A 25,598-nucleotide genomic window follows, 5' to 3' on the forward strand; every position below is an offset into this window, starting at 1 on the left:
ACTTTTTTTTCCAGCGTTACTAACCACCAGCGTCCGCCATCCCGACAAACCGCAGCAATGGCGATCAAGCACAACCAGCAGATTCAGAAGAATCACTTCCACAAGGACTGGCAACGTATGTCTTCCCGACTTCTTCTCCCGTTGCGCATTTTGGCAATAGTTTCCTAACATTCACCCAGGCCGTGTCAGGGTTCACTTTGATCAAGTAGGTTATTCCCCTCTCACGACGTGAGAGCAGTGGCGCCTCGATCAATCGATATTAACGAACTCTTCAGCCCGGACGCAAGCAGCGCAGACGCAATGCCCGTGTCGCCAAAGCCGCTCAGGTTGCTCCTCGCCCGGTAGACAGGCTCCGACCCGTCGTTCGCTGCCCTACCATCAAGTACAACCGCCGTGTCCGCCCCGGCCGTGGCTTCACTCTTGTTTGTAACCCCCGGGCAAATATGCCACTCTACCTGAACGTGCAATTGACAATCTACAGGCTGAGTTGAAGGAGGCTGGTATCCCCCGCAAGCTTGCGCCCACCATCGGCATCTCCGTCGACCCTCGCCGCCAAAACATCTCCGAGGAGAGCCTCAAGGCCAACGTCGAGCGCCTCCAGGAGTTCAGGAAGCGTCTCATTCTCTTCCCCCGCCGCAACGGCAAGACTAAGCAGGGTGACGCCTCTGCTGAGGACGTTAAGGCCGCCAAGAAGGGCGAGAACAACGCCAAGTCCGTCGCCGACGTCCTTGCCATCAAGAACGACATCACCTTCGAGGAGGGCCCCATCGGCAACTACAAGGGCGAGGAGGCTGCTTTCAGGAAGCTCCGTGACGTCCGCTCCGAGGCCCGCCAGCTCGGTGCCCGCAACAAGCGTGCTGCTGCTAAGGCTGACGAGGAGGCTGCTAAGAAGAAATAAACGTAGTCTTTTCGAAAAGGTGTCACGATTTGATGGAACGGGATACCCTATCGTGGGTTCAAAAAACGGTGGTCATGATTCAGCAAAGGATATTCCCTGCATGGGCGGCGTATTGGTTAGGTCCTGCTATCAAGTAGCAGTTTGTGAAATGACATCAACTACACACAATGAATCTACCGTTTGCCGCCATTATGACATTACGTCAAATGTGAGAACAGTTTTGTACCATGAATTTGCCCAGTTACGTGACTTAATGCGTTCCGTGTGCAAAATGATTTTCCAATCTTATTTGTCAGTCCAGTCCCTCAGCCAAATCCAGATGGATCGCGTTGATAGACAAGAGAGCAAGTAAACTACTAGTTACACATCGCGCATTAAACGCCCGAGTTCTTCTCCCCATCACCATTGTCATCACCACCATCGACGTCGTTCCCATCCTCAGTCCACTCCAGATACTCGTCAACGACCCACGTCCCTCCATCGACCTCAACTGTAGTCCCCACCTGCACGCCTTCCCTCTTGAATGCAACCGCACAAGGTAGGAACATATCACCGACCCTAACTGTTCTCTTCCAACTTCCTCCAACAGCCCCTCCCCCCTCGGACTCTTCAAATTCCCATCTCTCGATCACCCATCCCTCACCCTTCCTCAGCAACCCCTGACAAAACTGCCCAAGCCTAACGATAACGCCCTTTGCCCTCCCCTCCTTGTCGTCTAATTTCAACACACAGCATACCTTCATAGTCGTGTGCGGGAATACGGGTTCGATGGAGAGATCAGCCCACATCTCCTCGTAGGCGACTTCATGTCCCAGGTGCTCGTTGAAAGCGTGTCCGAACTCGAGGGCGCGGCCGGAGCCGAGGTCGTACATGTCTCCCTCGTCTACTGGGATGGCTTCATGGAGGAGGAAACGAGTATCAATGTCGTGACGCCAGGTGGAGTGTGTGACAGGGATTTCCTCGTCTTCGCGGCCGGGGATGGTCGCTGATGTGCTAGTGCCGGCGAACGCCCATTCTACGCGGTGCATGGGCCCGCCTTGATTTGGGAGGAGGTGGTCACCATCCTGAAGGGGCTTCAGGATACGCAGGTCGACAAAGGTGGAACTTGGACTTGTAAGGACGAGTGTGGAGGTTGGTTCTGATGGACCGTATGGGAGGTTCAGTGGGTTGTGTTGTGGGAGGTGGGTAGAGTAGGGGATGGGTGTTTCTGGGGGGAGCGGGTAGTTGCCTAGGTAAATGATGTAGTCTCGCGTTGAGATGTTGGCGTTTCGTCCTGGTGCTGGTAGAGTAGGCGAGTTGGTGGACATTTTGGATGCGTCTATCACTGTTACTTGCCCGGGGTTGATAATGGTGGTGGTCTTGCTTGGGGTGATGGGCCTGGAGTCCGTAAGAGTTAAGGAGAGTGGGCGTCGGTTAGTGGTGTAGTGACTACTCCGTAGGTGAATAAAGTTGATGATCAAACCGGCATGCAATATGTATTTGCTAGTGTTTTCGTGGGCTTACTAGAGTTGCGTGGCCGTCAGTCAGCAGTTGACTCAACAAATCGGCTTCAGTTGGATGGAGAAGAAGGTTGTACTCGAAGAATAATGTGTGGAGAGTGACAAAGAAAAGAAATTCGAGTGGTTACGGGAAAGGAGAGACAATTTGGCAGATGAGGAAAGGAACAGAAATGCCAGTCCCGGGTCGGTGATGGAGTAAAGGTGGGGAGAAAACCAAACGCAAAAGAAAAAGATCAATTACCTATAACATTATAGTCTTACTTACGATTCTTAGACAAATTGAGCATTTGATTCGTGTAACGCCTGAAGAGATATCGTTGTTGTAGGATGAAGGGTGAATATCAACTACCTAAGTATCATGATGGTTGACTCGACTACTCGTGCCACTCAAGATGATCAGACCTCACTAGCGTCCCCACCATTCACGCCCACTTCAACACCACTTTATACCACGGCTTCAGCACTGTATCAGGTCCACAACAGAAAGCCAATATAAACCTATCTCAAAATCTAGATACGAGACACGATATCGAGTCTTTATAGACACAAGTAAGAGAGATCCATGTCATTCATTTTCGAATAGACTCAATGTTCAATCCAAGTTCAACCCACATTGATAGGCACAACAACTGTACCGCACTACTGTGATACGTCGTGAGTGGTCGACTTCGTTCATTCGATGCTGGTGCCCATAACAAAAGCGAGAGGGGACAGAGGAACTGTTCAGCCGCAGAGAGCGCAGAAAAAGGGTATTTTCGTCCCGCCATACCAATAGACTAGGAATCTATTTGCTACCGTTTAGAACGACCTAGAGGCCAAGTGAACTCAAGAGGCTTTGATTTGACCTCATACTATGGTCAAGTTCTACTGCCAATGTCAGAGGCGTACCCTGTGCCTAGGCACGGCCTCATTGTTTTGTCTGAAAGTTCAATCACTTGACAATTTTCCGTGTGCGGTGATTCTACTGCACCTTGGTGTGCATGCACGACTTTACTTTCCATGTCCACTTAAACCCCATGTTTCCTGCTAATATTCGGCCAATTCAGACAACAACCACGCTCACCCCCTTGGATCAACCACAACTTTCGCATTTCCCAATAACCATTTGACAGAGTTAAAGTTATTCCAGAGTACTCAACAATTGATATCTTCAACCCCTGATTGTGCTGTTGGAAAATGACGACCTCGAGCCTCGGCGGTCATAGTACGAGGAGCAAGGAACCTCCATCTATTTCCTCCGATCGCGAAGACGAGGTGAATCGGAAAGACGAGACGGTGAACCAGGATGATGTTAGCGAGTCCAACGGTTGGTCCAGTGATGAGTACGAATTCATCCACCACGAAGAACTGGTACGTGATCTTGAGCTTTCAGAATATCGTACCCAAGTGGCTCATAAGATACTAATTCATTCGTAGAATAGCAAGGGCAAACGCCAGGAGCTTCCTACGCAGGACTTCCCAAATACATGGTAAGCAAATCACTCGATTACTCCTGTTGCCTCGAGTGCATACTTACTTCACTAGGGAGAAAGCATACAACGACACAGCGCAGGCCATCGACAGGTTGGGCAAAGCAAGTTCCAAGTATCTCTCTTCGATCGCAAATTCCGGCATTGTAGAGGCTGGATTCTCCGTGGGAGGTGCCCTCGCATCGACTTCAAATCGCACAGCCCTTGAAACCGTCAGCTTCGCCATGAACGCACTTGGCAAACGACTATCAGATCTCCCGCCCAAGACTCGAAAGTGGTACGAACAAAAGGCATTGATGGACCAGGCCAAGGAGCGTGCAAAACAAGCCGAGCAGGACCGTCAACGAAGGAAGATCAAACAGGAGCTGTTGGAGAGCGGCGAGGTTACACTGGTTCGACATGGCGAACCTGGGTCTCTTACGCCATTCCTATCGGAAATGTCTTCTCCTGACTCTTTGAGTGGATTTCCAATGGAGAGATGGGCTCGTGAGAATCGAGCTCGTGGCATGGCTCCTCGTCGAAATGCCAGTGGTCCTTTTCGACCAGGCTTTGCGAAGGCGAAGGCGGAGGCAGAGGCAGAGGCAGAGGCAGAGAAGGCCAATGACATCAGTGAAAGGACCCCAGGCAATTCATCTTCTGTGGGTTCCACCATCGTCAGGTCTGTTTGCTCAAACACAACAGAAGCAACAGATCAGGTACTCCAAACCATACTGTCGGCAAAATTTGAGCCTCAAACTCTTATAACACCGCGGCCCATCGAACTTCAGACGACGCCTAAGGTCTTCTCTGGGAAGATTATCACTGACTCCAGGACCATTGACAGCGAGGACTTGCATAGCATCGTGACCGATTCCGCACAGCAGGATATTTCACGCACTGACGAGCCTGAAGACGGAGTTGAATCTGGGTTCAATGTCTCACCACATCCAGCACGTCGAGCGTCATCTCCTGTAAAGCTGGACGACCTGTATACGGAAGTGCTGAACAGCTACAAGGCTGGAGACTCCCCAAGCCATTCCATCTCAACGAAGACTTCCATCATTCAAAAGGATCAAGACTTCGCCACTGATGTCGTAACTTCGAAGGAATCTGTAACACCGTCCTACCTGGCACCTACCTCGCGCACTGCGGCCACCCTTACATGCTCTCCAATTGCCCCTAGATCCGCGAACATTGAAATCCCGTACATCCAGAAGTCAGATAATCCAGCGGTTACATCTTCTTCCTGCACTGTAGATGTTCTCGCACCAACTCCAATCGCCCCTTTGCAGGCTGTGGATAAGAATACAGACATTGTCTCCATCAACGCCGGGCCGTACAACTTCGAGGATGTCGCTTGCGCTCGTAGAGGCGCTGCTGTATTGACGGACGATGAGCACGACAATACTAGTATCATGAGTGACCATGTTAGCTCAGGAAGCACTTGCGATGCGATAGAAACTTCCAATGGGCAGAGTGTTCAAAGCGAGAACAAAGATGCTGCCCAGGGCATGCACTATGAGCCTACCTCAGGACAAGACTATTTAAGTAACGCGGAAACCATCGTCCCCCGTGACCCTTCTCTCTCAGGCCCCCACGCACAATCGGAGGGTTTCGGAGATGATGTGGACGGGTTTGATCGAGAGAAGCATGGTGCTACTGAGGCGGATAGAGTCTCTGCGTCGTTTCCATCGAATTCGGGATACTTTGGAATGCTATCAGATCTGGAAGATGTAGAGATCTGAGCTGTTTGATCTGAGCTGTTTGATCTGAGCTGTTTGATCTGATCTTGGTCTTCGAACTTTTGGAGAGCGACGAATATGATGACCCAGACATTGGCGTATTATTAACTCCTATCCAGAAAGCGATGCGATTCCTTTCGACCAATGTGCTGGCAAATTGAACGTGCATCGGCATTAACAAGGCATGTAGATATAGCATGCAGATACTTGAATAAATATGATTTGCATACCACGGCTGATATACTTGTGAATGCAGCTGACATGTGGAAGATACGACGATTAGGTGATATTTTGACATGTATTAAGGAAACTGGCAAAGTTATGCTAATGTACATACGATATGGATGGAAAACACCGAAAATATGCTTACGACTATTTCTTCCCCTTGGATTTCTTGCTCCTTGTCGTTCTGGCGAGAGGTTGGACCTCGTCGGAGGAGTCTTTCGCCGCACCTGCCCCTAAACTTTCATCGAGATATTCTCTGCTGTCCGAGGCAGCATCACTTTCCGCGCTATGGCCTAATTCTTTTGCTCTAATTTGCCTCTCTGCCTCCCAATCCTGTACCAAGTTGGCAACAGCATCCACCTTGACCTTCTCTTTTCCATTCCATGCTCCACACCCTCCGCAACGCCATCGTCCGATATCCTCAAGAGTCCGAGTACCTGGTGGAGCTTGACCGTTGACGAGTCTACACTCGCTACAGATCATAGCTAGACGGTTCTTGGGTTGTGTTTCGTCCTCTCCCAGCAACGCATCGAGAATTCTGTCGTACCAATGAGGCTGCATGAATGTTGAAGCAGCAGATGAAGAGTATTGTTTGGTTGTATCAGCGCCGAAGGCATTGGGTGCAAAATCCGCTCCTGGTAGCTCTCGAGACGGTAGAGCCTGAACTGGAGAAGGACCTGGCGACGATGATCCAGCAGATTCCGGCCTCTGGGGAATGAACTGTTGCTGACCAGGGGGATGTTGAATGTTTGCAGTCGGCGGCGGGGCCATATTTGTTCGCGGGCCCTGTGGTAGAGGTGGATGCTGTGGGCCTTGGGATGTCTTTTTATCGCTTGGAGAGGCTACATCTTTCGACTTGGGCGGTGACCCATACTTCTCAAGTAGTTGTTGGGTAGAGTTGTATTTCGTAGCGGCCTTCAGTCTCTCGATTGTCGCGTCCCGTTCGCTCTGTAGGCTCTCAAGATAGCTCTCCGTTTTCGAGATGCGGTAGTCGTAGTAGGTCGTGAAGGCAGTTCGGACAGTGTAAATACTACAGACGGTACTGATCAGTCGACAAGCCTCTTACAGAATATTACATGTATATCACTGACATGACTGGCCCTCCAGACATTATGGAAACCTCTGTAGCTCCCCAACTTCTCCAACCTGTCACCAGGAGCAACAGGAGCGCCGCGAGGATGTATGCGAACCCCGCATACAGAGTCCACATGACACGTACACGTCTCGATCTTTGTCGCAAAGCATCGTTTCGAGTGGCGGTCCTGGTTATCTTCTCGGATAGGGTAGATAGGGTCTTCTCAAATGAGGCAGCGTCTTCAGCCGACTACCGTGCGCCTCTTGTTAATGGTATATCGAATGCAAGAGCTAGGGACACTCACTTTCCACGGCCAGAATGTCACCATGGTTCCAAATCCACCGGGTATTCGTAGTGGTTCCGCGTTCCGCCCTTCGTGGGTACAGAAAGAAGTTCTCTCTATGGCGACATGAGTATTGTCGTAGGTCGACGATTCCAGCGATTATGCGTTAGTGTCGATTTGTTTCAAAAGATGGATGTGCAAGCGACGTCAGTCGTGTGTTAACGCTGCATACGATGCCTAGGTAGTTATTGTGTACTATGTACGTAGCTAGGTGGCAGCACCTGCAGCTGCCGGATCGGCGCCGGAACCCTGATCCCTGCACCTTCGGCAAAACCTCTCTTCCACCCTTTAGCATTCCGAACTTTCTTGTCACCATCTGCACGACGACACGACGGCATTGTTTTCACAGCACCAGTCCGGAGTACACAGTATAGATTCTCCCCAATGTCGAAGGAAATTGCACTTCAAGCCTATAGGCATATTCTGCGATCCACGCGTGTTGCTTTTCAGGGTATGGCTTCCTCGTTAGACAAACCCCAGTCCAGCCAATGCTAATTCGATGTATCCAGGGGACTTCAACACTCTGGCTGCTGCGCGGTGGCAGGCCCGGCAGACATTCGAAAAGAACCGCGGACTTCCTACCGGCAGCGAGGAGCTTACCAAGCAAATAACACATGCCGAGGACGTGGCCAAATTCCTGAGGGCGAACGTGGTTCAGGGTCAAGTGGTCGACGATAAGGGCAATTACAGTATGTGGGCGGAGCGCAGATATGTTCCCATCTCCATGCAATATGCTAATCATTGACTCCTTCGTCTAGAGCTTAATATACATGACGAGACCGAGCGTGGGAACAACGAGGATATCAAGAACGGAAGTGGAAAGAATACACTAGCAGGAACCAAATGCTGTTCAACTTGACTTTTGACCGCCCCAGAAATGAACCATGATACCCATGAATACCTCCAAACGCCAGATGTGAATAGATTCCGTAGCTCTCAAGAGACTTTAATTCCCAGCCAAACTTGCATATTGAACCTCGTCATCAGCACCGGGAGGTGGTGCAATTGCCGAGATGGTGTCCAAGCTGTCTTCTGGAGGCGCCTCGATGGCCGCCAGAGTCGCATTGGTCCTCCGAGGCGCTGCAGTGGTTCTTCCTTCCTTCGCATACATCATTCTTTGGTTTTGATCCATGCTGTCCAGCTGTTTGGGTCTGCCCCACGTTACACGCAACGGACAGCCCTTGATTACGGTTTTCCCCTGCAGGGCTTCTGCCGCAGCCTCTGCGTCGTTCCTCTTGATATAATTGATGTATGCGCAATGAGCGCGGTGTGAGCACACCACTGATCGTAGTTGGCCGAACTGCGCGAAGTGTGTGCGAATAGCATGCTCAGGTAGATCATCCTCAACACCGGTTACGAATAGGGATGAGACGTTTGGATCTGTCGGAGGCAGCCAGTCCTGGGGACTCGGCGCAAGCTGAGCCCCAGGAAGACGACCGCCTCTGTTCGACTTGAAACCACCTCGTCCACCTACAGCTGCTTTGCTATCGCGTGTTCGGATAGGCCCAGGCACATGTCCGCCTGCACTGGAACTACCCGCAGCTCCAGGAGCTGGCAACGCCTTGTGCGCACTGCCCGTTCCTTCGGCCTCTAGCCTTCGCTGCTTTTTGTAGTACGGCTCACTCTGTGCCAGTCGCTTCAAGAGCTCTCGTGCTTTCTCGTCGGTTTTGTTGTACTCTTCGAGCGCCCCTCTCCCCTCCTCAATCTCCTTCTCATGTTCCTGTGCGTAGTATTCCCTGTTGATGCTGCTCTGTGGGCCGGGAGCAACCATCTTCAGGGCTGCGTCACGGACTACGATGGGCAGACCAAATGATAGATCCAGCATGCAGTGTTGGCAGCAGTTCTTAAGACGAGCACAGGTCAGACAGATGTTTGTCTTCTTTTGGCGAGAGGTGCGGTCAGCCTTCCATCGGAATATGGTGAACGGGCGTGTACAAATTTTGCACTCGGCGCCATGGTCTTCCTTCAGCATCTGGACGTAGGGGTTGTCTGGTAAGCATTTCTCGCACACTGAGGGGAAATCCGTCGTCTCCCAACCCGACCGGTTCAGGTCTTGCTTGATCTGGGGCGGCATTGTTGGGTCGTGAGCGGTGTGGATGCGCTAGATCCAAGGATTATGCAAGTGCTTTTGAAATCTCGCAAGCGGCGCGCAGAACCTTGTTCCTGTGAGGCGGGCTGTGTCGTCTATGTTGTGGTCGTTGAATGTGATGGAGAAAGCGGAGGACGCGCAATTAGCGGCAAGTGTCGTATGTTTTTTCCGTAGGCTCCAAGCACTCGATAGGATACCTAAGGTAGTATGTAGCTAGGTGCCTTTGTTAGGAATGCGGTGGGGCATGAGCAGGCGACTTTCTCTCAAAGGCGCATAGAGAGGAACTTTCCTGTGGAATCGGTAGGAAAAGATGACGGAGCATGTGAGGATGCGACGACTACTGGGAGAATTGATATCTCGGGTGGAAGGGGCGATTTGTGATCCGTGTGGCAACCGACCAATCACGGATCCAGGGGTACGACAGGAACATCTGGGTATGGGTCCGGTACCTGGAGCCCAGTAGGAGGTAAGTACCAGGTGGTTACATTTGTTATGTGAGTGGCCCTGTGGTGACTGTGGTGGTACACCGTGCTAGTACCGTAACAAGTATCTCTCCCAGTGTGAATCTGGACAGTGGCAGTGGAAGGGGGTCCCACCCTTGAACGCTTGACCCTTGGCCGGCCCGTCAGTGTGACCGCCTCCTGGAAATTTCCCAAAGAGACTCTCTCCCTCTCCCCCATCCCGCTATTTACTTAAGGGCTTCAACATTTCCCTTTCCTTTGACTTCAATTTCACTCTCTCTTACCACTACCACCACTTCTCCATCCAATTGGAACATTGACAACTTCGCTACTTCGTTGCGTCCTTTCTTTCAATTGTGACACCTCATCATATCATTCCAATTGGAAACAATTCAACCTGAAATCATGTCTCCCACCGCTCTCGAACACGAGGATCACGCCCGTGATGCAGCTTTCAACAAGGCCATGCATGGCAAATCCTCCCAGGCCAAGGGTGGAATGACTGCCATGTTCCAGAAGGACAAGGCAGCTCAGCAAGCTGCCGTAGACGAGTATTTCAAGCACTGGGACAACAAGGCAGCTGAGGATGAGACTGAGGAGACTCGAAAGGTATGCACGAAGGAACTTCCAAACTCTACCAACCAATGCTGACTTGGGAATGTGTCAGGCTCGACGAGACGAATACGCCACCCTTACCAGGCATTACTACAACCTCGCCACTGATTTGTACGAGTACGGCTGGGGACAAAGCTTCCACTTCTGCCGATTCGCCTATGGTGAACCCTTCCACCAGGCTATTGCCCGCCATGAGCACTACCTCGCTGCCAAGATGGGCCTCAAGGACGGCATGCGCGTGCTTGACGTTGGCTGCGGTGTTGGAGGACCAGCACGAGAGATCGTCAAGTTCTCAGGAGCCAACGTTATCGGATTGAACAACAACGACTACCAGATCGAGCGCGCTACGGCATATGCCGCAAAGGAAGGTCTCTCACACAAGCTCAAATTCACCAAGGGCGATTTCATGGTATGTAATATTGATTATATCGGTTGACCTGGGCCAGGAACAATGGCTGACACATGCTACAGCAAATGTCCTTCCCCGACAACTCGTTCGATGCGGTTTACGCCATAGAAGCTACTGTCCATGCCCCGTCCCTCGAGGGTATCTACAGTGAGATATTCCGTGTTCTCAAGCCAGGTGGTGTCTTCGGCGTGTACGAGTGGCTCATGACCGACGAATACGACAACGACAACCCACATCACAGGGAGATCCGTCTCGGCATCGAGATCGGTGACGGCATCTCCAACATGGAGAAGGTCGAAGTTGCCTTGAAGGCAATGGAGACTGCTGGATTTGTTATGGAGCACACGGAAGACTTGGCTGACCGAGAGGACGAAGACTATTCACCATGGTACTGGCCATTGTCTGGTCAGCTCAAGTACATCACCACCCTGGGTGACATCCCCACGATCCTTCGCATGACCAAGGTTGGTAGAGGAATCGTCCATCGTTTTGTCGGTGCTTTGGAGATCATTGGTCTTGCACCAAAGGGTACCCAAAAGACGGCTGACAGCCTTGCGCTCGCTGCCGACTGCTTGGTCGCAGGTGGCCGGGAGAAGCTTTTCACCCCCATGTACATGATGGTTGGCCGTAAACCTGCCGATGCTTAGAGAGGACCAAAGGGTATGGTCTGCTCGTTCAGCTTCTCTTCTAATTTTTCCAACTTCTACTTCTTCTTTTTTTTCTCCTTACCCAACTTCTTGATTAGAAAAAAAAAGGGGGCGTCAAGTCTGAGATGGCTTTCCCTGGTACTTGGACATACTTGCATGAACAGCAGGTACGGGGAGTGGGATGCAACCGCTTATATACCTATACACATGTAATAATTTGGAAAGGCAAGATAAAAATCAAGGCCGACTGATGATGATGGCATGCACTGCGTGTATGCCGGGAGACGCACGACGGAATGAGGGATTAAGGAACCCGTTGGCGGGTAATATAGAGAGAGCAGCGTACGGATCAATATCAACTGTAATAATTCTTCGTTCGAAATATGAGATGGCTGGCTTACAGCGCGTGATGAATAGGAGTAGAGGTACGAGTACGGTGTACCTATACTCCGTACTTGGGGATCTCGGAGGAATCAGGAAGCCTTTCTTTTTTCTTCTCCTCCCCGTCCCCTCCGCCTTAGAATGGAAAGAGCCCAGTGTGACTGGGATCCGAAAAGAGGAAGAGCGAAAGGCTGCCCTTTGCGGTTACGTGAGAACGTGAGAGATGGGCAATTAACTATCTGTTATCATCCCCATAAGAGGTAACTATCGGATCGGGATTCACGCCCAACGCGAGAGAGAAAAGTAACGGCTCAACACGGAGATGATGGGTGAGTTGAGGTGGTGGATAGCCAAGACTTAAGACAGCTGGGTGGATCCCCCGAGCTCCGACAATAATGTTGAGCTCGGATCTTTGCGAGAAATCTTACCCCCATCACAATCATCTTCAACCCGGTCCAGCGTCCGCCCAGGAGTTTCCATCTTCTCAAATCCCTCCACATTCCTTAGATCTCTAGAGCAATGGTTTCCTCCAGGCTCTTCCGACCAGCTGCTCGCCTGGTGTCCGCATCAAGGCCAGCGCCTACCTTCCGACCTGCCTTCCGCGCAACAGCTGCCATTCCATCAATTGCAAGGACCCGTGGCTATGCATCTTCCAGTGGCAGCAAAGAGATGACAGTGCGTGAGGCGCTGAACGAGGCAATGGCTGAGGAGATGGAACAGAACGAGAAGGTCTTCGTATTGGGAGAAGAGGTTGCCCAATACAACGGAGCGTACGTTGAGCCCGGGAATTAACCTCAATTGTCGACAACTCTGGATATATGTGGACATTTCGGTTGTGCTGGACGCAATTGGACTGTTTTGCATACTAGGGACTCGAAAATTCGAAGGGGTGGTGCCTACAAGAGGATGATCGCTAATTGTATATCCAGATACAAAGTCACAAAGGGCCTCCTGGACCGTTTCGGTGAGAAGAGGGTCATTGACAGCCCTATCACTGAATCTGGTTTCGCTGGTCTTACTGTCGGTGCTGCTCTTGCTGGACTCGCTCCCATTGTAAGCACACACACCCCCCGAATCACAAAGTATCGGCCACGCTGTATCTAACAACCATAGTGCGAATTCATGACCTTCAACTTCGCTATGCAGGCCATTGACCAGATCATCAACTCCGCAGCAAAGACCCACTACATGTCTGGTGGCATTCAGCCCTGTAACATCACCTTCCGTGGACCGAACGGTTTCGCCGCCGGTGTCGCTGCCCAGCACTCACAGGATTATACCGCTTGGTATGGTAGCATTCCGGGTTTGAAGGTGGTCGCACCCTACAGCGCTGAGGATGCCAAGGGTCTGATGAAGGCTGCCATCCGTGACCCCAACCCAGTAGTCGTGCTAGAGAACGAGTGAGGATTCCTGATATGTCTGCCATGGTGCGTTGCTAACTCCAGCATAGGCTCCTTTACGGACTTTCGTTCCCTATGAGCGAAGCCGCTCAAAAGGACGACTTCGTCATCCCTGTACGATATTCACCACATTTGTGTAGCTGTAATTGTTGCTAATAATAATCGCAGTTCGGAAAGGCCAAGATCGAGCGCCCCGGCAAGGACCTCACTATGGTCACTCTCTCCCGTTGCGTCGGCCAGTCTCTCGTTGCTGCCGAGAACTTGAAGAAGCGATACGGCGTCGAAGCTGAGGTCATCAACCTCCGATCCATCAAGCCCCTTGATGTTGAGGCCATAGTAAAATCGGTTAAGAAGACTGGTCATTTGTTGGCTGTTGAGTCTGGCTTCCCTTCATTTGGCGTCGGTTCCGAGATCATGGCTCTGACTTGCGAATACGCCTTTGACTACTTGGAGGCTCCTCCAGCCCGTGTGACGGGTGCGGAAGTCCCAACACCATACGCACAGAAGCTAGAAGAGATGGCCTTCCCAACTGAGGAGTTGATAACTCAATATGCTGCTAAGCTGTTGCGAGTATGACGCGGTGGCGCAATGGCTTGAGGATTGGATTTCAGGAAGTGGCCTCTAAACCTACTTATACTCGATCAGCTTGATTCTAGGGCTACTCCAGCCGTCGATCCAGTGGTCGGCCATGTAACAAAAGCTGATGCCCAATTTGTCAGCGGGAGCATGTTCATGTACTTCTAATGCTTCTCTATCCCCTTGCCGTTTCATTAAATTCATTAGAGCAGAGCGGATCAATAATCATATTTTCTTCCAATTTCGATTCTATCCGTCCCTTTTCACAATTCCTGAAGCTGACATCGTGGCGCAAAACGCCAGGTATGCGCCCATGAGGGACTCGTTATCTGTGGCTGGCATGTAAGAGCTGGACACAATGAAACCGATTTGTGAAACCAATGCCTCGTCCAATTACGCTTTTAAGAAAGGAGGTCTATGAGAATGCCGTAGCAAGGTTCACACAATATTCCACGTGGTTGTCACGCGGCTTGTTACCTTGTTCCAGCCTGGAGAACATACGATGGGCGTTCAACCTCGCTTACCCACATCCACTCGACCTGCAAGGCTCGCCGCCACAATCGAAGAACGTCTAGATCCCTCTTCGCTTTGCGAACGTTACGCGAAATGTTCCCTGGGACACTACAAGCCACCGAATAAGCTTCTTCTCCCCATGGCGGCATGCCCAAAGAACAGCCGCGCGGTCAGCTCACCAGTGTCCTTCACAAGTCCAACCCTGTAGAGCTTTCGCATGGTCTGCCACGAGATTAAGGTCTCATCTTGCTGGAATGTAGAGAACTATGGTTACTGGACCAAGCATACATAATGCTGTACATCCCAAGCATGGTCCTTGCAACATCTTAAATATTAATCAGCCTAAGGCAGATCGACTTCTCAAGACGAATGTTAAACGACAAGCACATATTCCGATAACTTTCCATCGTTAACCTGGCTACTGTCTCTACTCGATCTAGAGATGCCCATTTGGACTTTAGCATTGTCATACGCATCGGGCGCTCTTCAGCCTCCGTTCTTTCGCACCAGTAAGGCTTGTGGTGTGAATTTGAGCAGACGCACTAATCTGGATTTGACCATCCATATTTGATAGCAATACCCACTGACTACTATCACTGGGCACGCTGTGCTCTATGGCTTCTCTCAGCCAGCTGATCCTTGCTTAAATGCCTCCGCCACAAATTTACGGGGTAGGAGAGTGAGCATTACCTAGATGGTACTTAACGATCGCGAATCACTTCGATTCGTGGATCTTGCATCTGACATCGACTAAATATGAGGACTAGCAGATCAGGAAATGGTCTAGGATACAGATGCGCTCAGAACATGCCCGCAAGATCGGCGCTGAAAATACAAACTCTGATATAGATTTGTGAAACTCCTTTATTTTTCCCACTGGAACATCTTCAAGCCCCTTCCCACAAGCGACTCATTCTACGGAATGGACCGAATTCCAATCGGACGGGGCCGGAGGATGCCTTCCTCTACCGCCGCAGAAAAAGCAATTCAGACCCTGCTTCCACAGAACATCACGTTCAAAGTTCACTGTGGCACATGTCGTCCACAGCCATGGATCGATAATCGTACGATCAGCTTTGGTGTCATCGCCTTCTGCACTGCACTGCGATGGATTTCACTACCTTCCGCTCAGCTCTTCTAACTCACGCTATTCTGCGTGGGTGGGATATCCATTGTACTACCTTTAGCCTTACAAAGTCATATAGTCCAGGTTCAAGTTCTCATTGGATCGGCGTTCTTCCTGAGCATGGATCTGCCTGTACGTTGTGCTTCGGCGGTGCTCGGGCGTTGCTGTTCGACATCTGCCATGTGGACAAAACATGCCACGCCTTGATGGTTTATTGACCGCTTCGAGAATCCTCTCAGATTACTCCGTACTGAAACACTCTGGGGTGGCGCTCGCGTGGAATTGGTACAAGTTTTACCGAGAACCGATATACCATCTCCGCAATCTGCTTTCTCGATTTGGACTTTCCCTACTCTCTTTATGGCTGAACTTCCAGAATCGTGTAGACCCTGTCAACGCCATTTCATTGCTTCTCCACGCCTATGACGAAGGGACCCCGAACCCCTTTTAAGCATGTACGGTTAGCCGTCTTTTCAGAATAATGACAAGGTTGATAAATGGAATCCTTTTGGGGGTAATTAAAGCTGGTTCAAAAAAGAAATGCCGATCACACCAGTATCACAGTATGTTGGGCATGAACGAAGTAGTATCGTATGATACGTCTTTACAAGACCAAAGCATTGATCAATCATACGTGAATGTTCACAGCACTCGCTCATTCTGCTGGGAGTCACTATGGTTTTCTCGGTTCTATTGGATTGCTTATCGATCGCCCCTTTGGGTTCTTCATGGTCATCAATCCCAGTACCATTGCTTATAAGTAGATTAGCATCACAGGCCTGGTCTTTTCAATTTCAATCGATGCAACTTCTCGCCCACCACTAATTACCCTCAACCCACGTCCAGCATTCCTGCATACAACATATAATTGAGGCCGGATAGTACTCAGGTGATTCGCCTTCTGTCATGGTGAAAATCTAAATTCTCATTAGCTCGTAGGTGCAAATAATTGTTCACATTCCCACAATCCAGCCAACCTCAGATGGTCAATACAAGTGCCGATTCACCATTGTTCGCTCTTCCGCTCGAACTCCGAGAGCAAATCTACAAGGATGTTCTTTTTGAACCAACCTCTGGAACGGGACTTCTGCTCGCATGCAAAGAGATACATTCAGTGGCTCACAAGTTCATTTATCAACGATCACTGATCTTCCGCGGTCAAAATGCGTTGCATGAGTGGATCCGACATACACCACCAGAATATCTCCATTACGTTACCACCATTGTAATCGAATTACATGAGGTTGATCTAAAACCGATCCTGGATCGTCCGGTTTCTCACACCCGAAATGATTCCCCTCCCCATCTCGCCACATGGGAGCTACATGAAAAAGAGATCGACAAACTGTGCGAAAGTATGCGAAAGTTACACAAACTAAGATCATTGACAGTACGAGGTCTTCCTCGGAGACCTTCCTACTTCTATCGTGAGTTCATCGACAGATTTCTAAAGGCATTAGGAAGCGTGTGGAAGGACCTGCAAGAGTTAAATTTGGAGGGATGTATCTACCAACAGAGTCTTGATTTCCTCTCTTCTCTATCTGATCTTCGTTCTTTCTCATTCGACGGATTTTCCAGAACTTCGGATACCGCCACTCTATCTGTTCTAGCTGGTCTCCGACATCTTACCAGCTTGACGATAGTCTCTCAGCCGCAATTTCCTACTCCATCAGACTCACCATACTTCGGTCATGTTCCGTTGAAGCGGCAATCCGTCACTAGCGAAATTATCAGCGCCACCCTGCAATTGTCATCATTTGCAGTTACAGAACGACCACTGCATATCCCGTCACCAGCTATGTTCTTCACGCCCGAAGTCTTCACATCACTCCAGCATCATGCAACCCTACGCAAATTCTCAACCTCTCTCACATATACTCCCAATTCGGAGACCCTCGGATCTCTGGCTGCATTCCTCCAAAAGTCATCGATCACAATGCTTGAACTAGACTGGCCGGACCTGACAGTGGAGACTCTACGCACATATACTATCTTGTCAGAAAAGCTCAGGGAGATGTGGGTCAGAGTTACCTCCATCAGTGTAGCAAGCGGGATCTTGGAACTGATCATTGCAAAGCGTGAGGGAGGAGACGCTACAGAGCTACGAACGGTTGTACTCATGAGGGATAACTGGGACGATGGTGACAGTACGGGTACAAACCAATCTCATTCTGGACTTGGAGAAGAACGTGCCGAGCGGATGGAAAGCGTTGCTCACAGCAAATCAGATGTATGTTCCTACGGCTGTCTCCTAGGTTTGATAACTATATACTAACTCTATCTAGATACACATCTCTCCTGCTACATCTTCGGATCCTGCACCTATACTTAGTTGCCAAATGGAGCAACTTCAGCTACTTGGGATTAAACTGCTCTGGCATACTGTATCAGCGTGTCACACATTTCCTAGGGCGATTATATAGGACAAGGGACTATTACAAGTTAACACAGTATGTACTACTTACTTTGATTGACAGCATTGTTAAAGAAAATGTATAAATTAAACCACTATTGCGTAAATCTGGTTTACTTATGTAGCTTCAAATATAAAAGGCTACAAGATGTTGTATTAAATGCCGTAATAAAAAGTTGTTTCCTTTTGTATAGCTATGAGTGACTTGTACTGTATCAGAGGAAATAACGGTATTCTTGCTGTACAATCATTGAATCTGAGCTGATGTAGGAGTATCAAATTGAGTGCCAACGAAGCCGCAATGTTCGCCCTTCTCAAACATCCCTTCGAGGTAGCAAGCTATATGCTGCATATGGATATCTATGGCACCATCTCGTTGCTTAGTCGCAGTATTGTCCGCCGGACGTAAAAGGTCTAATTTTGCGTTGCTCAGCCGAGCAAGTTCTTTCATCCACGTGGAATTCCGTGTTGGGTATGCTTCTCCCGACCAAGTAGTAAACGAAGTCTCTGTACCCCCGCAATTGTTGTTTGTCCACTTAGATTAGTCGTTCGTTTGAGATGTGGTAGAGCGACCCTTTTCGAAGGTTTGGAATGGAATGGTGCAAACAACATCTAAATCTTTGTAGAATTGCGTCCTCTCAAACTCGGTCATGTCGATTCTTGAATTGTATGCGGATTGACCTTATCATTTCATTTGACCCACGTTGCTTTCGCACTGCTTTAATCGAAGGACATCGTCGGCAACGGACACCACCGCTCTACTGACAAAATCTCCTAGAGTTCGGTGCTACCACTTCAAACATCTTGCCGTGGACAGTTCCCAAGTATAGCACCGTTCGATATCACTCTTTGACAAGGCGGTGCCATTAGGAGTTATATAATCTAAATCATGCGCCTGGCAGTACGTGCAAGGCACTTGTCGGTCGCACCCAGCACGTGCTCGTGCACAAGCACAACACGCTCTACGTTGTCAATCTCCTTTACTTCTGAATCTCAGTATACCATCTAGGAAGATTAATTCGTGCCTCTTCTGGTGCCTTGCTCTCGAATCCATCAGGTGTTTGCTAGGGCGTTAACACAGACCTTTTAATACTCCGTTCAACGAATACCAGAGCATACATTCGATAGAATGATTCCCCACAAGTAAAACAGATGAATGGCTTCACAGTGTCATGTCGCAGGGCATGTAGTTTTAGATGATCTCGTCGCTTAAATTGTTTCGGGCATTTCTGCCATTGGTGTTATGAAGAGTTTCTTAAATTCATTTTCCTTCAAATTAATCCCACAAAAAGGTTCGGACCTGGCTTGTAGTTGGTGTTGATAATAATCTTATAGATGTTAAGGATTACTTCATGTTGAAATTAGTGCCTGAATCACACACTTTCACAACTTATAGGCCGAGAATCGAAATTAGGCAGGGGATATGAATTTGTTCCAAGGCTGATCAGGTGGCCAGCAAGCTAGATCCCTCTGTCAGATACACTATTGGAGCGAAGCTCGTAGGCATTGGTCTAAAGTCATGAATATTACCATCGTCAACAACTCCCCATGAGTGAGAGGACCAGGATCCACCGGAGTTCCAAGCCTTTCTGCACAGACTTTGCTGTTCGGAAATTCGTTGTGGGGGTGGGGATCCCGAAGTTCTCTAACTACAATGACATGCTTGCACAGATACATGCGCACAGCTGGGCCCCATGGGGTACAGGTTCAATTTTTGCCTTTCCGATCCTATGGAAGTTCCTTGTGCTCTGATGAGAAATCATCCTAGCAGGGTTGAGTTCATGCCATGCAAAACTGCCTTCGGAATTGCGTGTGTGGAGTGTCAAATATTGCATCAAGGGTTCGAACGAGGAAACATGAAAACGAAAGAATATAAAGTCCCAATTTCGAGGCGATTGCCTCCCCCATCAGCACTTCATACTCGCTGCGCCTCAGATGCTTATAATGGTCCATTCTCAATTTCTCTTTATTGCTCTTGTGGCATTGTGGGCGCCTGTAGTCAGCGCAACCAGCCGTGTTGTCCGGCAGGATGTTGCCGGGACTGCTACCGTCAATATTGGATACCACCAAGGTGAAGCCAAATTCCTGGGAGCTGGTTTCATCTATGGCTTTCCCGACAATGGCTCAAGCGCCGATGACTCCATTCCCGATTACTTTGTTCGAGACATCAAATTTCAGACCTCGCGCGGCGGTGGCTCGCAAATCTCTTACGAAGGGTGGGCCACGGGCGGTTTGGAACAGTACAGAGGCCGATTTGCCTCTGCACTTTCCAATTATCGCACCTCGCGGAAGTTTGGAGGCAGCTATCTGCTAATGCCCTCTGATCTTTGGGGGGCGCAAGGAGGAGCCCCAGAAAACTTCCCGTTCCCTGGTGATAATGGCGACTGGTCTGAGATGGAAAAATTCCTTCGTCAAGTCATAAGCGACATCAAAGATAACGATATGTTAGATGGACTTGTAATCGACTTGTGGAATGAGCCTGATCTTGACTCGTTTTGGAATCGCCCGTGGTCTCAGTATGTCGAATACTTCGTCCGGGCTTCATTGCTCTTTAAGTAGGTATAACACTAGCTCATTGCGCCCTTTTGTGCTGATCTATATCCCCAAAGATCTGAATTTCCCGAAGCTCGACTCAGTGGGCCTTCTTCAGCGCACTCGCCTCATAAAGATAGTGAGAATTGGAGGGCATGGCTATCATCCATTTCTCAGAACAATGCCGTACCTGACATCTACTCCTGGCATCAAATTGGCGCCTGGGAGCGAGAGCCTGATACAACCATTCCGGCACTCAAGGCGCTTCTGGCCGAATATAATCTACCTGAGCGACCGGTGGATGTGAACGAATATGCATGGCCCGACGAACAAAACCCGGCGAATTCGGTTTATTATTTATCTCAACTGGAGCGTCACAACATTCGTGGATTGCGCGCAAACTGGGGCGGAGGCCCATCTCTACACGATTTCATGGCAAACCTTATCTGGAAAGATGATGGAGGATATTATCCCAACGGAGAATGGCATCTCTATAAATATTACGCAAGAATGGAGGGCGAGAGAGTGGCAACATCTGCATCTTCTGACTTGAAGTTTGATGCTTTTGCTGTACTCTCCGGCCGCCGTCTCAAAATCATCGCAGGCACAAGGACTGTGAAGGCCCGCTATAACATTGAGATCACAGGTTTCACTGATTCCGGTGTACCTCCCGAAGGCTCTTTGACTGTAGGGAGGTATCAATTCGATTGGGCAGGTGCTCAAGGGCGTATTTGGGATGCTTTGTATCTCGGAACAGCTACGTACGAGTATTCACAGAACAAGGTAGGCTTTTTAGAGAGATTCACCTCCTATGGAAACTGTCCACTGATCATATGGTATAGTTGATTATTCCGTTCGATCCTCCAACCGAACACACGGCCTTTGCTTTTGAGGTTGAATTGCCCTAAGGTCGTGCTGCTACTGATGCGTTGCGAATCCTGCGCACGTTCGAGGAGAAGATGGCAGGCCAAATATGGATGTGTAACGCGATGGCCTTACGCGCATCCTACACTGGACTGGTGCCTCTGCGTTGATGAGAGTATTCATGGTAAATCTACATATACTATTAATGCAAACAAAAACTGGGAATAGGCATTTATCAATTTGGCAATTACCGAGAACTTTTGGATATTAGTTGTATGCTAATTTCTCAACCTAAGCGGGAAATCTATTGCATTGAATGCCTAGCTCCTTGTTCAATCTCAACATCGTTGTGAGCCAGATTAGACGAAAAACCCCATTTGACATCATAAGGAAATACTTAGACCGGCGCAAGCTGCCCTCATATGAGCACTGTGGCTAATTCCGGCGTTACTTCTACATGTAGTCACTTAAAAGAAACCATTGTGCGGTCGAGCCGCATCCTTGTAGGGAATCCTTGTCGGAGGAACCGATTCGATTTCATATTGCGCAATCAAGAGCTGCTTCGAGCATAGATTGGAGGCGGGAAGTGTCAAGACTCAAATGTGCACAATACAGTCAATACCCCAGGTCTGGGCGTCGGAGTGGGGAAGGGATCGCGTAGCTTAAGCCTTACCCATCCATGACCATAAATACTCCGGCCACTCTCTGATTGTTCCGGCCCGGCCACTCATTCTTAGGATTCTCTCCTCCCACCTCATATGTATCTTCGAGTATCATCTTATACCGAAATTGAGTAACTGGTGAGCCGGCTGTCTTAACAAAATCTCAGGACTAGCTGGCAAGTCGGGGCTGGATTTCAGTTCCTTCAGGCAAGATTCCTATCACCACCTATGCGAGCGCGGACAGGGTAATGTATTGCCAATGAAAGCGCATTTGATGGCAGACGTCACAATGAACCACACTTCCACAGCCAAGGACAGCTTTCGAATGTCAAAGTGTCTTATTTGCGATAAACACTTATCAAGGCCGGAACATCTAGCGAGGCACAATGTAGTGCATCGTCAGGACAAGACTATAGAATGCAGTTTCTGTAGAAATTTATTTGGGCGAAAGTAAGTTTTACCCCCAGATAGACTATATAGGCTGTGGTACGGTAATTTGACGACAAGCTTAATAACCTGACCTTGCATAGAGATTCAGCGAAGCGTCACGAGCAGTTACACAATAGAAGGTCAGGTGCTGCAACATCTATCCCCCAAACCACTCGTTTGCGAAAAAGCTGTGCACATTGTGCAAAGTCGCGGATTAAATGCTCTGGCAGGCCACGGTGTACTAATTGTGCCGCACGGGGTCTGGAATGTGTGTACCTTCCTCGCAGACAAAGGCGACAGATGTCTGAAGATCCATCCGCTGGCGAAAGTTCGATAATGAATGATGAATTATTAGATAAGGATGATATGCTTTCTGGATCCGCTAATCAGTCTCAATCCTTCACAGATGAGCAGTGGTTGTCTAGAGACTGCGAAAGCTTAAGTACAGGACCTGCACGGGTAGTGGACGAAGATCTGAACTTTCTACCCTTACCAAGCGTTGACCCTCTTGATATAACCCTGGACATCAATTGGCTCCCATTTGACGACTCTATCAATGAACAAAATGTCTTCCCAAGCCCGGAAGGCGTTCCATTGTTCTATCCTAGCGATGGTCCGGTGCTTCCAGAGAAAGATTTAAGAGTGCAGATTCCTGATGATACCAGCTTAACAACAAATTATCAACCTCCTCACAATGGTGTGGTCGATCACTGCGACCATGTATCTGCGCTGATCAACTCAATAGGACGTGAACTACGTGACAACCTCCCAGAAGCGCAATCGTGTCAATTGCACATTGCTCCAGAACTTAGCCCGCGCAACACATTGTATTCAGATGGAGCCGGATTCCGTTCGAGCCAGGCAGAGCGTCTTGTCATTAAAAGATCAGATCTATTTGTGGCACCAGTCGGAGCGGATCTTGTTGGAGACAGTGATGCTTGGATTTCGGTACTTACTGAAAAGGTCAGGAGAATTGAAGAGGATCCTATTATTACTACTCAAATCTCTAGTCATACATTCGAGGAGATATGCTCCCGACTCCGGCCAGAGGGAGGCACTTCACTATTATCCCAGCCCTTTGTTGCACATGAGGATATTTTACTCAAACACTCGACGTTCACACTCTGCCTCCAGCTTTATTTCCAAAACTTTCACAAAACGAGCCCTTTCATCGATCGCTCGCTTCTCGCAATTCCGATATGGGGTTGGAGTCTAACTCTTGCAGTAGTAGCGACTGGGACACGGTACTTGGATCTGGAATATGTTACCAAATTTGGCGAAGAACTATGCAGTCTTATCAATGAAGTATTGCTTAAAGAGGTTGGTTATCCAGCACGAAAGCGGCGATACGTGCTGATGCCGTAATGAAGCTACGATTTGGCCGAATCGAAGATTCACTACCTTACATACAGGCACGTGCTTTGGCTGCAATCGGCCTTTGCAACAGCGATGAAGTCTATTTGATCAAATATGGACACAGTGCCTGGGCTTTAGTTGTCAATTCTTGCCTTCAGCTGTGTCTGCTTCAGGAAGATGACCGCATCGGGACAATGCAAGAACAACAAAGCCCGGATCAAAAGTGGTTGGCATGGCGCTTTAGGGAAACGCGCCGAAGAACAGGGCTTTTCATATGGGTAAATTTGATGTTTCATGACACTTTCGGTGTAGCTAATTTACCACGCTAGCTGAACGATTGCTTTCTCGCAATCATGACTGAAAATCCACCAACATTGCTGAGTCGGACTTTCAATTTGAGAATACCCTGTCAAGAAGACTTATGGCAGGCTGGCTCTGCTCAAGATTGGGCTTGCATTGCTCCTTCCCTACTAATCAATGCGGAGAACGATTTATATGCTACAGAGAAAGCAGATCGGGCACTTGTCTGGGACTTATCTCAAGAATTTTGGCAACAACTTCGGCGGCCTGAGCCAACTACCCAGTTTGCCACTCTCGTGATACTGCACGTCATCTTACGACAAAAATGGGAGCCGGATCACTATAAGAACGACGCACTTAACTTGGTTACAGCAGATGGTTTACAAGTGTCTTGGACGCATCGAAATCGCTATTATGGTGAATTTACCGAGTTCATGAGATGGCGCAACCACACCTGCGACTGCCTAGATATTCTACACTGGGAAGCTCTTAGTGAAGCGAATCGAGCAGGAGGACTCGAAGGCCCAAATCTTCTACAACTTCACCTAGCACGCCTGGTTATACTCGTGCCAGTGCGTGACTTGTTTGATCGCGTTTCCGCCCTCAATCCACCATCCGGCCCACCTAATAATCATCTTCCACATAGCCTGTATCATTTGGCAAATCCGAATTCGAGATGGAATCGAATTCTTTTCAACTGGGGTCACCAGGACCGCTACAAAGCTCGTCTAGCCGCTGTTCATGCAGGTGCAGTGCTCTGGCATATTCGTCGTTACTCGGTGGCTTCGCTGATAGAGCCATACTCCATTTTCCTCGCCACCCTAACTTTATGAGCGTTTGGAAGCGCTTCGAAGGTAATCGAAAGTGTACTGGTGGCCGAGTCAGAGGGGAGGATACAAGAGAACCATAGGATCAGTCAGCTACATCCAAATACTGCTGTATCTCTTACTCAACCAACGCATGCAAGCCGAATGCCTCAAATCATACAACTAGATCGTCCTGTAGATGATGAGCTTGTACAACATTTTATTCGATCTGGAGGGGAGATGAAAATATGCCTCGAGGGTGTTGTCGACCTATGCTCTAAGAAAAGGCCTTCCCAAGTCCTTCACGAGGGAGTCGAATTGTTGAAGCATCTACCCAAGACCTGGCCTATAGCACAGAATTATGCTTCTGCGCTATTCGGTCTGGCGTCTACCAATAGTGGGGGTGAGAAACCCAATAGTTGAACATGAATTGCCCCGAACTTGAACTACACAATATGCACTTATTCCTACACTTGCATATATTGTTTTCATTTCCTTAAATGCTAAACGTCCCTGCATTCAAGCAAAATGATCCTTGAGTGCTATGTACAGGTGTATCACGTACTCGAGCCCAACTACAGCAGCCAGGACCCAGTATTGAAAGTATGCGTATGCTCTCTCGGATTACTCCTTAGCACTGCCATATATGAACTTTGTTTAGATGTTCAAGCCTGAACTGTTGCGTAGAATACCAGCGTGGAACATCAGGTCAAGCTCCTTATTGCCCTTTCCTTTAGTCCTAGGAATACAGAAGAAAACCTATACAGCTATCAGTACAGCAAAATAGAA

At 49.1% G+C, this 25,598-nt stretch overlaps 11 protein-coding genes across 11 annotated transcripts; 8 read left to right on the forward strand and 3 right to left on the reverse strand.

Moving 5' to 3' along the window:
- The first annotated feature begins 19 nt into the window (after window positions 1–19).
- Window positions 20–1,186, forward strand: BU24DRAFT_428639 (60S ribosomal protein L13). The gene is made up of 4 exons (XM_033529527.1): window positions 20–115; window positions 180–205; window positions 276–422; window positions 482–1,186. Exons 1-4 carry the CDS (start codon window positions 58–60, stop codon window positions 896–898), a joined length of 648 nt encoding a protein of 215 aa, XP_033378108.1. The 5' UTR covers window positions 20–57; the 3' UTR covers window positions 899–1,186.
- Window positions 1,153–2,645, reverse strand: BU24DRAFT_428641 (uncharacterized protein). The gene has a single exon (XM_033529528.1). It carries the CDS (start codon window positions 2,203–2,205, stop codon window positions 1,273–1,275), a length of 933 nt encoding a protein of 310 aa, XP_033378109.1. The 5' UTR covers window positions 2,206–2,645; the 3' UTR covers window positions 1,153–1,272.
- A 3,314-nt stretch (window positions 2,646–5,959) lies between these two features.
- On the reverse strand, window positions 5,960–7,215 carry BU24DRAFT_357739 (uncharacterized protein; the record flags this gene model as incomplete). Its single annotated transcript, XM_033523966.1, has 3 exons — window positions 5,960–6,842; window positions 6,904–7,136; window positions 7,192–7,215. 3 exons carry the CDS (start codon window positions 7,213–7,215, stop codon window positions 5,960–5,962), a joined length of 1,140 nt encoding a protein of 379 aa, XP_033378110.1.
- Window positions 7,216–7,547: 332 nt separating this feature from the next.
- On the forward strand, window positions 7,548–8,194 carry BU24DRAFT_428644 (mitochondrial zinc maintenance protein 1, mitochondrial). Its single transcript, XM_033529529.1, has 3 exons — window positions 7,548–7,681; window positions 7,740–7,919; window positions 7,989–8,194. Exons 1-3 carry the CDS (start codon window positions 7,615–7,617, stop codon window positions 8,087–8,089), a joined length of 348 nt encoding a protein of 115 aa, XP_033378111.1. The 5' UTR covers window positions 7,548–7,614; the 3' UTR covers window positions 8,090–8,194.
- BU24DRAFT_428645 (uncharacterized protein) lies at window positions 7,928–9,631 on the reverse strand. The gene has a single exon (XM_033529530.1). It carries the CDS (start codon window positions 9,302–9,304, stop codon window positions 8,177–8,179), a length of 1,128 nt encoding a protein of 375 aa, XP_033378112.1. The 5' UTR covers window positions 9,305–9,631; the 3' UTR covers window positions 7,928–8,176.
- Window positions 9,632–10,092: 461 nt separating this feature from the next.
- Window positions 10,093–11,619, forward strand: BU24DRAFT_81870 (uncharacterized protein). Its single transcript, XM_033534674.1, has 3 exons — window positions 10,093–10,389; window positions 10,448–10,804; window positions 10,867–11,619. The coding sequence occupies exons 1-3, from the start codon at window positions 10,186–10,188 to the stop codon at window positions 11,449–11,451; spliced, it is 1,146 nt and encodes a 381-aa protein (XP_033378113.1). The 5' UTR covers window positions 10,093–10,185; the 3' UTR covers window positions 11,452–11,619.
- Window positions 11,620–12,053: 434 nt separating this feature from the next.
- On the forward strand, window positions 12,054–14,055 carry BU24DRAFT_428648 (uncharacterized protein). The gene is made up of 5 exons (XM_033529531.1): window positions 12,054–12,602; window positions 12,762–12,885; window positions 12,946–13,232; window positions 13,283–13,346; window positions 13,401–14,055. Exons 1-5 carry the CDS (start codon window positions 12,352–12,354, stop codon window positions 13,806–13,808), a joined length of 1,134 nt encoding a protein of 377 aa, XP_033378114.1. The 5' UTR covers window positions 12,054–12,351; the 3' UTR covers window positions 13,809–14,055.
- A 1,187-nt stretch (window positions 14,056–15,242) lies between these two features.
- On the forward strand, window positions 15,243–15,482 carry BU24DRAFT_428650 (uncharacterized protein). Its single transcript, XM_033529532.1, has one exon. It carries the CDS (start codon window positions 15,277–15,279, stop codon window positions 15,460–15,462), a length of 186 nt encoding a protein of 61 aa, XP_033378115.1. The 5' UTR covers window positions 15,243–15,276; the 3' UTR covers window positions 15,463–15,482.
- A 725-nt stretch (window positions 15,483–16,207) lies between these two features.
- Window positions 16,208–18,050, forward strand: BU24DRAFT_455686 (uncharacterized protein). Its single transcript, XM_033531386.1, has 3 exons — window positions 16,208–16,336; window positions 16,387–17,677; window positions 17,733–18,050. The coding sequence occupies exons 2-3, from the start codon at window positions 16,430–16,432 to the stop codon at window positions 17,868–17,870; spliced, it is 1,386 nt and encodes a 461-aa protein (XP_033378116.1). The 5' UTR covers window positions 16,208–16,336; window positions 16,387–16,429; the 3' UTR covers window positions 17,871–18,050.
- A 1,698-nt stretch (window positions 18,051–19,748) lies between these two features.
- Window positions 19,749–21,300, forward strand: BU24DRAFT_445066 (glycoside hydrolase family 39 protein; the record flags this gene model as incomplete). Its single annotated transcript, XM_033530677.1, has 3 exons — window positions 19,749–20,415; window positions 20,470–21,175; window positions 21,235–21,300. Exons 1-3 carry the CDS (start codon window positions 19,796–19,798, stop codon window positions 21,298–21,300), a joined length of 1,392 nt encoding a protein of 463 aa, XP_033378117.1. The 5' UTR covers window positions 19,749–19,795.
- Window positions 21,301–23,906: 2,606 nt separating this feature from the next.
- BU24DRAFT_82026 (uncharacterized protein) lies at window positions 23,907–25,122 on the forward strand (the record flags this gene model as incomplete). The annotated part of the gene is made up of 2 exons (XM_033534675.1): window positions 23,907–23,981; window positions 24,033–25,122. Coding segments are annotated over 2 exons (879 nt in total), but the record flags the coding sequence as incomplete, so codon positions are not given.
- Window positions 25,123–25,598: the final 476 nt, after the last annotated feature.

Source organism: Aaosphaeria arxii (genome assembly GCF_010015735.1).
Source record: "Aaosphaeria arxii CBS 175.79 unplaced genomic scaffold BU24scaffold_13, whole genome shotgun sequence".
In the NCBI taxonomy this organism is placed as follows: Eukaryota; Fungi; Ascomycota; class Dothideomycetes; order Pleosporales; genus Aaosphaeria; species Aaosphaeria arxii.

Excerpts from the sequence above, each read along its gene's own strand:
- BU24DRAFT_81870 (XM_033534674.1), top strand. The coding sequence starts at position 10,186 with ATGTCTCCCACCGCTCTCGAACACGAGGATCACGCCCGTGATGCAGCT. Across the intron at positions 10,390-10,447 it reads AGACTGAGGAGACTCGAAAG|GCTCGACGAGACGAATACGC; the intron begins GTATGCACGAAG and ends GGAATGTGTCAG. Across the intron at positions 10,805-10,866 it reads TCACCAAGGGCGATTTCATG|CAAATGTCCTTCCCCGACAA; the intron begins GTATGTAATATT and ends CACATGCTACAG.
- BU24DRAFT_428645 (XM_033529530.1), bottom strand. The coding sequence starts at position 9,304 with ATGCCGCCCCAGATCAAGCAAGACCTGAACCGGTCGGGTTGGGAGACG.
- BU24DRAFT_428644 (XM_033529529.1), top strand. The coding sequence starts at position 7,615 with ATGTCGAAGGAAATTGCACTTCAAGCCTATAGGCATATTCTGCGATCC. Across the intron at positions 7,682-7,739 it reads CACGCGTGTTGCTTTTCAGG|GGGACTTCAACACTCTGGCT; the intron begins GTATGGCTTCCT and ends CGATGTATCCAG. Across the intron at positions 7,920-7,988 it reads CGACGATAAGGGCAATTACA|AGCTTAATATACATGACGAG; the intron begins GTATGTGGGCGG and ends TCCTTCGTCTAG.
- BU24DRAFT_428639 (XM_033529527.1), top strand. The coding sequence starts at position 58 with ATGGCGATCAAGCACAACCAGCAGATTCAGAAGAATCACTTCCACAAG. Across the intron at positions 116-179 it reads CTTCCACAAGGACTGGCAAC|GCCGTGTCAGGGTTCACTTT; the intron begins GTATGTCTTCCC and ends ACATTCACCCAG. Across the intron at positions 206-275 it reads TCAGGGTTCACTTTGATCAA|CCCGGACGCAAGCAGCGCAG; the intron begins GTAGGTTATTCC and ends CGAACTCTTCAG.
- BU24DRAFT_428641 (XM_033529528.1), bottom strand. The coding sequence starts at position 2,205 with ATGTCCACCAACTCGCCTACTCTACCAGCACCAGGACGAAACGCCAAC.
- BU24DRAFT_428650 (XM_033529532.1), top strand. The coding sequence starts at position 15,277 with ATGCCTTCCTCTACCGCCGCAGAAAAAGCAATTCAGACCCTGCTTCCA.
- BU24DRAFT_455686 (XM_033531386.1), top strand. The coding sequence starts at position 16,430 with ATGGTCAATACAAGTGCCGATTCACCATTGTTCGCTCTTCCGCTCGAA. Across the intron at positions 17,678-17,732 it reads TTGCTCACAGCAAATCAGAT|ATACACATCTCTCCTGCTAC; the intron begins GTATGTTCCTAC and ends AACTCTATCTAG.
- BU24DRAFT_428648 (XM_033529531.1), top strand. The coding sequence starts at position 12,352 with ATGGTTTCCTCCAGGCTCTTCCGACCAGCTGCTCGCCTGGTGTCCGCA. Across the intron at positions 12,603-12,761 it reads GTTGCCCAATACAACGGAGC|ATACAAAGTCACAAAGGGCC; the intron begins GTACGTTGAGCC and ends TTGTATATCCAG. Across the intron at positions 12,886-12,945 it reads TTGCTGGACTCGCTCCCATT|TGCGAATTCATGACCTTCAA; the intron begins GTAAGCACACAC and ends TAACAACCATAG.